This window comes from Podarcis melisellensis (assembly GCF_964234715.1).
Source record: "Podarcis melisellensis genome assembly, chromosome: 4".
NCBI classification, from domain to species: domain Eukaryota; kingdom Metazoa; phylum Chordata; class Lepidosauria; order Squamata; family Lacertidae; genus Podarcis; species Podarcis melisellensis.
Genome location: NC_138531.1, coordinates 38,927,013 through 38,938,396, shown reverse-complemented (window position 1 = coordinate 38,938,396; position 11,384 = coordinate 38,927,013). Strand labels below are relative to the sequence as shown.

General features: G+C 38.1%; 2 protein-coding genes and 1 long non-coding RNA gene across 10 annotated transcripts in view; 2 read left to right on the top strand and 1 right to left on the bottom strand.

Moving 5' to 3' along the window:
* The window catches only part of GPM6B (glycoprotein M6B), a 100,039-nt gene extending 97,929 nt beyond the window's left edge, over nucleotides 1-2,110 (top strand). For all 5 annotated transcript variants that reach the window (XM_081907687.1, XM_081907691.1, XM_081907690.1 and 2 more), the window contains one exon: nucleotides 209-2,110. In XM_081907687.1, the coding sequence (XP_081763813.1) occupies nucleotides 209-358 (150 nt within the window). In that variant the 3' untranslated portion in view covers nucleotides 359-2,110. The remainder of the gene's footprint in view (nucleotides 1-208) is intronic.
* LOC309368003 overlaps nucleotides 1-11,384 on the top strand; it is a 371,432-nt gene that overhangs the window by 285,811 nt on the left and 74,237 nt on the right. The window lies entirely within an intron of this gene.
* Nucleotides 1-11,384, bottom strand: part of OFD1 (OFD1 centriole and centriolar satellite protein) — a 40,195-nt gene that overhangs the window by 9,321 nt on the left and 19,490 nt on the right. For 3 of the 4 annotated variants that reach the window (XM_081907535.1, XM_081907537.1, XM_081907536.1), the window contains exons 18-23: nucleotides 10,965-11,086; nucleotides 8,947-9,063; nucleotides 7,839-8,011; nucleotides 5,832-5,996; nucleotides 4,083-4,144; nucleotides 3,268-3,676 (exon numbers count right to left, since the gene is read on the bottom strand). In XM_081907535.1, coding sequence (XP_081763661.1) covers nucleotides 3,625-3,676; nucleotides 4,083-4,144; nucleotides 5,832-5,996; nucleotides 7,839-8,011; nucleotides 8,947-9,063; nucleotides 10,965-11,086 — 691 coding nt within the window. In that variant the 3' untranslated portion in view covers nucleotides 3,268-3,624. Of the gene's footprint in view, nucleotides 1-3,267; nucleotides 3,677-4,082; nucleotides 4,145-5,831; nucleotides 5,997-7,838; nucleotides 8,012-8,946; nucleotides 9,064-10,964; nucleotides 11,087-11,384 lie in introns of those variants that run through there. The other variant, XR_014167413.1, reaches the window with a different exon arrangement.

The window sequence follows — 11,384 nt, the reverse complement described above, 5'->3', positions numbered from 1 at the left end:
CTGCTTTTGTTCCTATTTCCTACTAACTTTTGCCAGTACCTACTTAGTAGTATTAAGCATGCAAAATTCTAGATATCTTTAGAAATAAGCCTCTTTGCCTTTTTTAATATTTAATAATGTAGAATAACTTTTAAAAATTAATATTACTAGCTGCCTGCTTTGCCTCTTGACATGCTCACTAGCCATCATGCTCACCCTTCTCTTCCAGATACACTTCCTCATGATACTGTCCTCTAACTGGGCCTACTTAAAGGATGCGAGCAAAATGCAGGCTTACCAGGATATCAAAGCAAAAGAAGAACAGGAGCTTCAGGATATCCAGTCTCGGTCCAAAGAGCAACTCAATTCTTACACATAAATGTTTGCCAGAAGAATTTTGTAGCTCTGACAAATCATCAAGCAGCTGCTCTGCAGAACAGATGCATGTCCAAGCAAATGCAGAAGTATAAAAACTTCACATTCATGCTCCTGGGCCATGATCATAGGGAAAATTTGCAGTGGATATCCTCCATTCCTTTAGCACTGCGATTGGATGGTTTTTTGGGGGGGAGGGAGGGGAGAGAGGTTGTCTCTAGGCCACTTTAGAAAAACATGTTACCAGGTCAAGGATCTTTATGGATCTCTCTTGGCAATTATAAAAGAATTACTGAAGGAACACGCTCCTTTCAAAACAGGCTACCACAGTTGGTATCCAGCCCTGTAATGACTAAAAGATTTTAAAGGCTGTATATAATTACACAGATGTAAGTAACTAAGATTCTAGTATGACTAGTTATTCCCTTTCTTCTGAATACTGATAGTTGTGCTTATTTGATACGGTTTCAGGAAGTTACAAATAATCTTATTCAGACTCTGTCAAAATTAAAACTGGATTTTGTGGACTAAATGCCAGAAGTGTTATTTTCTGAGCCACTCCCTTTTCATTGATGCTGTAATGAGCCACTGTTGTTCTACTGCACTTACCAGAGTAAGCTGGGCACTGTTGCCCAGAGTTTGTTTTCTTTTAATTTTATACCGTTTGATGGAATGTAGACAGACCCTTGGATCAGGATAATGATCCCCTTCTCAGAAAATAAATGTCAGCTTTGCCTTAATATTTATTTTCTATAAATGTCTGAAGCATTTATATAGCAGTGGGAGATCATTATCATGTATTTTATCAAAGCAGAAAGCATTACCTTGTTGAAATTATACTGATATAATTGTTTCAAGTGAGCAGATAACAATTTGTAGAACATAAAAACCCATAGCCATACAGAGCACAGGTCAACCACCCGTCTCAAATTTGGTGCTCAGCACGTTTATAAACAGTGCTTATTTGTTTTCTCTTTTAAGAAATTTGGTGTTCAGTAAAATATTGGGTGCCATTTTAAAAGTGTTTCCCACAAAATCTGCCTTCTAACATTTTCAGAAACATTCAGTGCTAGCTTGAGTACTAGTGATGGTATCTTTGGTGTGCTTTTTTTAAAATATAAAAATATATAAATGTTGGAGAAACTTTAAGTACATCGGTGAGTTTTAAATCAGTAAAAAAGTCAAGTCATACATCCATGTTAATGTGTGGTTTGATTAGTTTTGAACGTTTGCTGAATATTAACCATGCTCCTGTAGTTCATACAGAAGTGTATAAAGATAAAGGAAGCACATGTTTCTTTAGAAAGTTTTTAAAGGAAAAAAATATTAATGTGGAAAAAACTTCAGGTATTACCTTGCATTTGAGTTTGTTACATGCCTAATCTGACTTTCTTTTTAAAGAGGCAAAATCTATATAGAGCAGATAAAAAATAGCTTAGTGTTTGTTTTACCTGTTGCATGAAGGAAACAAATTTCTACAGCAATGCAGGTGATGTTCTTACTAGTCCAGTGTTTGCATAAAGGTAACGGACAGTGTCTTAAAGCCTAATTCTTTTCTAATTCTATGTAGCTATTTACTGGGAGTTTTTTGAAGTTTTGTTTAAGTAGTCTAATATTTTTTATGTAAAGAGCATTAAATTTTGCTATGTATAAATTTTTGTAACCTAACCGTGAATCAATATTTTCTATCAGTGCCAAGGGCTTCCTGTAGTTATATCCAAGTGTTACAATAAATATTTGTAGATAATAGAACCAATATTTGTGTATGCTTATTTTAAGAAGGTTTTGAAACAGTTGTAGCAGTATAGACAGCCATCCCAAAGCTAGTGTTTGGGTGACACATAATTGGAAGTTTTAGTATCTACTGAAAAATATGGCAACCAACAGACATAGGAAGATAGACCTTTCCCTGCATCTTATCAAGATGTGATATCCTTCAGTGCTAGGGTGCTTCTGGACTGAGTCTGACATTCAAAAAGTGTGCACATTATCAGTTTACCTTTGGGGCAAAAAACAACAATATTGTATTTCACAGTTCAGGTTTGATACAGTTTGACATAAACATAAATTTGTTAGTTTCTGTCTCTTAAGAAATGAGAGCAGTCAAATTAGCAAACACAGATATGCAAAAGTGTTTTGAAAGATGCTAATCTGCAAGGGCTTGTTCTCAGTAATTGATTTTGAAATAGAGTACTATTTGCTCAACTTTGTCTTAGGAGAACTGCTGCTTGAGGCATGCCTGGTGTCTCTCATAGCTCACTGCAAAATTTTCCCATCTATAGTGTGTTTCATTATTTTAGTGCGGCGTGGTCAAACTACATGAAGCCAGGATATATTTCAACTTCCAAAATCTCTGGCATTTCAACAAATCAGGCCCCATCGATTCATCTGTACCAGCATTTCCCACTAATTACAAAGCTTATAAAGTGGGAATATTCTTTCATCACTTTCCCAAGGAACTCTCCTCTAAAATGAGTTGATAATATGATTCAATTTTAGTGAGTTCAGATAGTTGCCCCAGTTTTTCAGGCCAGTTTCATACAATGACAGCCATTTCCAAAATTTAAACATCATAATAGTGTAAATCATCGTTTTCAATACCATGTACTTTTAACAGGAAGTAGTCCCAATCACAAGCACTTAATTTTTAAAGTGTGCTTGACTGAACTCTTGCTGATGCCCTAGTTTGTTTTTAAAGAGTAGCTAAAGGATGCGCAGCAGCAGGAAATTGTAGCGTCACTATTCAATAAAGTCAAAAGCTGCTTAAGCACATCACCCCAAAACTTAAATGTCTAAACACAGTTTTCATTCTAGAGCTTTGAGCTATGCTTATATAGACAGCTGGTCAATCATCTGTAAAGTCTGTAATATAAACTCTGGAAGAAAATATTTCAAATAGATTTAAACACAGAATTTTCTATGACTGCTGCTTTATTCTTTTAAAAATATTCATTTGTAAAACAAGGTAAAGCAACCTGATTTGAATGTTTCCCCTACTGCCTCTATAAAAAGCTATTTTTATTGTACTGGCATATTTTAAACACGTAAAATTGGTTGTTCAGGTAGGAAGCAATTCTCTGAAACACTGTTTCAGTAGCGCTGATAGCAACTTTGTGCCAACAAACAGCAATGTTTCACTTTTAGTATGTTCTTCCTGAATTATGCAGATGGCAATATTCCAATGTTCAGAATCTCACCCTAGTTTGTGGTGCTTCCTCTGATGAAAAAGAAGTGCACTTCTCTGGTCAGGGAGCCCCTGCTAATCGATATTCACCAGAAATCATCATCAGGCTCTCCATGAAGAGTGGCTGCAGCACTAAAGCTGGAACACAGATAATAATGAATTTTGAAACAGTCTAATACAATTCTCCTTCTTAGGATTCCCATCTACCCTTCTCTCACACAGCATACACATCAAATCATAAGTCCCCCAATCATCTAGAGGAGGTTTTTTTTAGGGGGAGGGATAATTTGGACACCTATAGGGATGTGGTGAAATCTCCTTCCCCAACATCTGCTATCACAAACAATCTATAAATAGAGACCTGCTCAAATTAACAAATCTTAATTCAACTGCAATACAGTAAAGATTACCAAACAAGTGTAATTAGTATGCAATTAAAAGTGTATATTGGAAAGGATTTGTTTTACTGCAAAAAGGCCCCACTTGATAAAAAAAGCAAAAATAAATATGAACCATACACGTCAAGCACTAGAAAGATGCATACCTGTCCTCCTTTCCACTACCTGAGAGTTTGTCAGAAAATACTTCAGCTTCTTTCTTGAAGTCCTAATAGAGAAAAGAAAGTTGTTACTGGTTGCTTTTGTGTGGTCTCCACATTCCACTGCTACTCAAAAAACAGGAATATGATTAGGTACTTAAAATTACCCTAAGTGCTATACAGAGAGTAGAAAGGACAGGTCACTGCCACGATGCATTATCATCTAACAGATACAATGCAAAAGGGCGGGAATGAAGGTGAACACACACATTCATGTTTTAGCTTGTACACGGCAAGGTGGAATGGCTGTTGGAGTGGGGCAGTTCTAGGAGTGAAGGTGCTAAATGGCAATTGGTCTTCTTTTCTCTCTGCTTTCAACCAATTGAAACAGCCACTGATAGAGACACAATCTTATTGACTACAATGGGGTTTTTTGGTCTTTATTTCACAAATAGCATGCTTATGTCTGAACAGCTTTGTAATGGAATTTGTTATCAGAAATTTTAGTTTGGCATATTTCACGTGTCCTGTTATTGGTTTTCTACCATGGTATGACCTTTTCCAGACAAAATTTTGTGGTCTCCATAGTTCTGTGGGTAATCTTAAACCTGTATGTTTAAACTGTTTAAAACCAGAATGTACACACTTAAGTATTTGCCCACTATTTTTTCTAGTATCATTGCCAAATTCAAATGATCTTGTATTTGTCAAAAGTGATCAGTGAATAAAAGATTAAGAAAGTAGTTTGATGCAAGAATTTGTATGTTACAAGACCAAGCAGAGATCACTGTAGCGCAGCGTGATGGAATTATAGTGGTATCACTGCGTATTACCAATTCAAAATGACTAACAGAGATCAAAAGTAGAACAGATGTGGGGAACCTCCAACTGTTACTGTACTACAAATACCTATTATTACTGACCACAGACCAGGAGTTGGGAGTTCAACAACATCTGGAGGGCCACAGGTAAGCCACCCCCACAGTAACAAATGATAGTGCTTTCCAGTGATTCGTTTAGCTTGCTTACAGCATTCAGTCCTAGATATTTTGATGCACAGAGAGGATCTAACATTCTACTGTTCCTTTTTGAATTTGATATCATACAGCAAAAAAGTGTAGCTATAAACAGCAGGTTTTGCCAAGCTGAACTCAAGTGTGGCTACTAGAAATTTACTGTATATGCATGAATATACTCATTAAGCCAAACAGCTATAATCAAGGAAGTATGATGGCTTGGAATCCATCCTTGTAAGCTAATCATTAATTCAGCTGAAGATGGTTAATTCTGGATAACCGCAAAGCAAGCTGCAGAAGAATCATCTCAACTGCAAATATCCACAAGGTTTGCAACAACAATCTAGTACATTGGAAATTTTTGTTGGTTATTAACCGAAATAATTTGCCGATAGACTATTAAATGACCTCAAGTGGGGGAAACATAAGGTAGACTTTATATCCCAAGTTTCTGATACAACAAAAGCTAGACCTCAACATTTTAAATTAATTAGATCTTGTTCTACTCTTTAGTTGGTTGTGTACAGGCTATCTTGCATGCTTGCTTGTCCAGTGTGAAAAAGACAAAGGAACTACTGAGATTGTTCTTGGAGTATATGAGTTCCCAAACTAATACATCTCAGGTGCATTAAACCACCATCTTCTTGACGCTAAGCGCATTTGGTTCAGATCAGAACCTAGATGGGAGACCTCCTATTAACCACAGGACATTAGATGTAAGAATAATGGACAACATCACCTCATTTGCAAACTCCTGCTCCCGATTCTGCTGTATTATTTTCATGTATTTTTCCAGTGGATTAGGAATAGCATCACCACCATGCTCTTCAGACTTTGAGATAATGGTTTCCATATCTGCCACATCTTCATGCTTTTTCTCGGTTTCCACTGACTCTTGCATACACTTTTATGAAACCAAACAATGAACACCATAAAACATTTTAACAGAGAAGAAAGGAATGCTCCACTTAAATGTGGCCCACTGGTAACATAATCCTACCTACACTCAGCATCCTATACAGTGGTACCTAGGGTTAAGTACTTAATTCGTTCCGCAGGTCCATTCTTAACCCGAAACTGTTCTTAACCTGAAGCACTACTTTAGCTAATGGGGCCTCCTGCTGCTGGTGCCGTGCCGCCGGAGCACGATTTCTGTTCTCATCCTGAAACAAAGTTCTTAACCCGAGGTACTATTTCTGGGTTAGCAGAGTCTGTAACCTGAAGCGTATGTAACCTGAGGTACCACTGTACTTTTATAAGGCTCTTAAAGGACTATATATAAGAAACAGCACAAAATTAGTTGCAGCAAATTGCCTGCAATAATGATGTCTCTTCAAACACAAGTTAAATCCTCACAGTAATCAATAAGTGGCTTACTTCAACCAGAACTAAACTACATTTGATTATCAAATCCCCCATTTTACAGAAGCGCAACTGGCCTCAACTAGAAGTTGGGCATTTGATGTTGCAATCCCATGCTATAGAGAACATTCTTCCAGCAGATTCAGCAGGCACCCTTGCTATTGACTTTCAGGTGACACTTGGGAGGCCTTTTATTAATGTTGAAAGCTCACTGTAGCAGCTTAATTTTTTATTTACCAGTGACCTTAACCATTATCTGTATTTTGCTTTCTCAAATGGTGTTTTATGTCTTTAATGTTACACACAGTCCTGATATTTTATATAGTGGTTTAGAAATACTTGCATAAAAAAGTAAAACAGCTAAATGCAAAGTATTGTTAGAAAGTCAGTTCTCCAAGAGAATGTTTGTACTGGTCCCTTTCCCCAAAACATATACTAAGAACAACTGATGCAGTTTACTTTCCATCTTTGGTGGTGTCAGATTAATGTGCCATATCTTGGTTTTATTACTGAAATGGTAAGAAATGCTGACCACATAGTTCCTCATGAGGAAGTCCACTGGATGGGAAGGACTCCAGCCTGCCATTAGAAGTAGCAGGGCTGCAGCCTCCTATCATCAGAGCACCCCAAGACAGCATACTCTCAGAAGTGATCATTTATAAAAATTCCTATTCTGCACAGAGCTTCAAAAATAGCTGCTCTATAAACCATCTCCTTCTTCCAAAAAGAAATATTCAAAGGTTGTCCGGTTTATTTTTATTTCTAAAACACTTTCCTTTTACCGGTACTAAGGCACTATGAATAATCCAATATAATAAATTTGATTTCTGTTCAACCAGGGTGGGTGGGATATAGTGGGGATATAATAGAGCAGGGAAAACCCAATTTAAAGCAGCTTTACAGCAGCTTACTCATATCCCTGGCAAATCAATATGGTGGTAAAATGGCAGGTGGCAAATAGCTTCTGATCTATCAATCTCCACCGGAAGGAAAACAAGTTCTGCAGAAATTCTATCAGCACACTACACGCAACGGCCACTCCACAAAACTGCCTCTGAGGATCTGTTGTCTATACAGGCAGCCCCCCTGTTTACATAGGGTTTATGTTCTGAGGCACTGTGTGCATCGGTTCAATTGCGTATAACTGAAACCCACTGAAAAAGCCTGCAAACACCCCACCCCCATTGCGCCCTTTAAGTGATGTCTTTATGGCGTTTCCAGGTCACTTCTGGGTTCGGCATGATGTGAGTTTACAAAATCAAACACATACTGGATGCATGTAAATGGGGGGGCTGCCTGTATCTACAGTCCTAGTCCAGAAAAAGAAAGTACTCTTTAGTTTATAATAACTATTTTAAATCACCAAGACTCTGAAATGCATTACCAATTCTTCATTTGCTTTTTCCAGTTCTCCTTGCTCTCTTTCCAAAGTGTCCTGCCTCTCTTGCTGCCTTTTTCCTTCCCTCTCTTCCCATTTTTGCTCCTCCTCCTCCTCTTCTTCTTCCTCCTGTTCTTCAGGATGCTTTTGTTTCTCCAGGGCTGTTATTTCTGCTCCACCTAATACATAGAGGGCAGAATTAAGCAAAGAAAGACAGTTTTGCATTCTGAAGCATTAAATCAAACAGTTAAAGTATATGGATGCATATTATTCCAAACAAATAGGTACTTAACAGTGCACAGAAAAGACTAATAATCCAGAGAAGCAGAATATGTCAAGTCCTGCACAAACTGTATTCAGCTTCCTTTACCTCCATTTAATGTATACTGGTGATTTTCCAACTCTATGGCTGCCCAATAAACTCTCTACATAAGACTGTGCAAGATCACTAAGCTACAGAAAACCTGCCTGTGCCTAGTCATCATGATGGTGCAGTAGGGTACAGAAATGTATTAATGGTTAGGGTACATTTTGTTGAAATGTCACAAAACAAAACAAAATTTCAATTACAGCAGTTACAGCTGTCTAACAGCAACAGCAAGCTTGAGAAGAGGACTGCTGCAGGGCTCCCTGTCACAAATATTACCCTTTCAGCTGCCCCAATATGCAAACAAGAAACATGTAACTTCATAGAGCTTCTGTTTCTCTCAACATTTGCCCTCTGGAATCCCTATCTTTCCACACAAATAGTTGAAAGTGGTGCATTATGCATGGAGAATAGTCACGATCAAACTCACTCCCCACCCATCTCGAGTTCCCCTAGGTTCCTTTGTTAAGCCCTCTACCCTTGTTGCCTTATCTTCAAATGTCTAACATAATTGTGTGCCTTCCTGTTACAGGTTTGGAAAAGCTTAAAAATTATGTTCTTAAGTTGACTGAAGCAGCTCTAAACTGAAATATATTATGAAGATATTCTGTTATGGACAGTAGCCAGTTTAAAATAATACCATTTACTGTATTTCAGACAATAGCTGCAAAAGCTTCAGTTTCCATATACTTTGATAAACAAGCCATCTAAAATGGCTATTCACACTTGTTTGAGCTGAAAACTCACTTATGTCCTGCTGTGAAGTGCCCGCTGCTGGCACAGTAGCCGGAACATGGCTTCCACTAACAATGTGAGATGGATGTGACACATCGCTTTCGAGCTGTTCTGGAATGTCCTCTTGATCTAGAGGAGAAGTAGGAACAATGCCCTCATTATTCTGCAATTATCAAAGCAGGGCAAAGAAATGGACACAGTGTGGGAATGACTGAGTTCAGAATGCATAAGTGCAAGCCATTAATTAAGTGCTCTTCTTGGCCAAGCCAACCATTACCCTAAGAATGAAGAAACTTCAAATGGGCTGTTTTAATCAGAATCATGGGACTGTCTGGCTTGGAAACTAGTTCTTACAATATGTTTCCTAAGCAAAGAGTCAAAACAGCTTCAACTCAATGTGGACTTTGTAGGATTAAAATCCACCAATGAGACACAAGCATGAATGCAAAATATGGAGAGTCTGGTTGCATTTGAGTCACTTCCATAAAACAAAACTTTCAAGTTTCCTATAGTTTTGCCTCTTCTCAGGCTGAAGTTTATTGGTGTTTGGTGGGGCTTGCAAGCATCATGTCCCTCTCCAGTTGTTTCAACTCCTCTATCACCATACATAAACATCACTGTCAGAAAGGTTCTGTCAGAACGCAGCAGTCTGTTATCTTTTAATATCAGGTTTTTCATTACTGTTATTATATACATCTTGTTTTTATAAGGAACAGCAACATCTGAAGGGCCACAACTGCCATCACCCCTAAGCAATGGCCACATAGGCTGTGGCTTATGGGAGTTACAGTCCAATACCATCTGAAGTGCCAAAGGTTCTCCATCCCCAATACAGATTATATCAAAATATAACCTAGCTAATTTACAGGCTCAATATCCAGACGATTAGTCTGAGGTACCTGTCACATGCAGCATGCCACACATCTTGCAATTTTTTTGTATACCATGCCCCCCCTCCTCAGCCAAGCCTCTGCTGCCAGTGATAATGTATACATGTGTACACATGTGCCCATCCATCCTTTCATATCAATCTACAAACACTGAGAGAATCAATACAAGGAACTGTGTGATAGCAGCACAAGCCAATAAGTTATAGTTGCATTTTTTTGGCAAAGCTTTAATTTGCACTCCCTCAATAGTTCTGTCCAACCCAAATTATAGTTTGAACTGTATATCCAGTGCTGTAACCCTCTCTTTCATGCACTTACTGGTTTTCCCTGTGCATTATCCAATTCAAACATTTTTCACTTTCATTACATCTCATTCTTTTACATCACATCTTCTAAGTTTTAAACCAGAGCTTTCCAAACTTTTCATGTTGGTGACACACATTTAAGACATGCATTATTTTGCAAAACAGTAATTCAGTTTTACTAGCAAACTGGGAGTTAAAGTAATCCGTTTCCAGCCCCGGAAGGAGCGCAAGGAGCATTTGCGTGACACAACTACACACTGCAGCCAACACACTAATGTGTCACGACACACAGTTTGGAAAGCTCAGTTTTAAACTATCTCTAGTTTTTCATTTCCAGGTTGTGGCAAACATCAAATATACTAAAATGTCTATCAGGAGAGTGCCAGAGTTTCCCAAAGCTCTGACTTCATACTTTGCCTATGCCAGCAATGGAGATCTTAAAAGGCCTCACCAATATAACCTGTACAGCTTCAGCTTCTGCATATTTTGCTTTTCTACTAATGTGGGTTCCCAAGCCCAATGTGTACAATGTACACATCATACAATGTCCAATACCATTCCCACTAACATTTGCACACATACATACACACACACACAAGGATTAGGCTAGGCTTCAGTTCTATGCATTTTATATGTTAAGACCATTGCACAGTTGCCTGGTAAAAGGGGTGGCTTAAAAGGCACCCCCATTTCCTTAGAACAGGTTGAGAAGTTATGAAAAGCCAAAAAAAAACAAAGAGTCATACTTAAGAGATTTCTGGCTTTTAAAAAAAGGTGGCTCCCAGATATAAAATTTCTGCATTGCTTCTTTCTGAAAAATATAGTAAAAACTTACATTTACTGGCAGACTCATCATTTCCAAGGTCAGAGTCATCATTTCCAAGGTCTTTATACAGGAGCTTCTCAGATTTTGCAGAGTCACTAACACCCTGAGTTTCACCTTGCTGCTGATGAAGACTAAAAGGAAGGAAAGAGATGGAGAAAAGTGATTATATTTAGTTTAGAAAAGTTTCTAAAACGTTAAGTTAATAGGCCTGTGTCACATCTGCAGAGCACACCATGGGCATAACATGCAAAGACATGAACATTAGTTACAAGAAAGGTTTATCAAAGCTCTTTGTTTTGCTCTTGCAGGAGGAGCCTTTATGTACATTCTTCCCTATGCCAGCATCAACCATCAGAAAACTGAGTTAAGGTTGTATGGAGGGGGAAAACCATAGCGCGGTTCCTCCATAGCAAGGTTCTATAGCCTGGA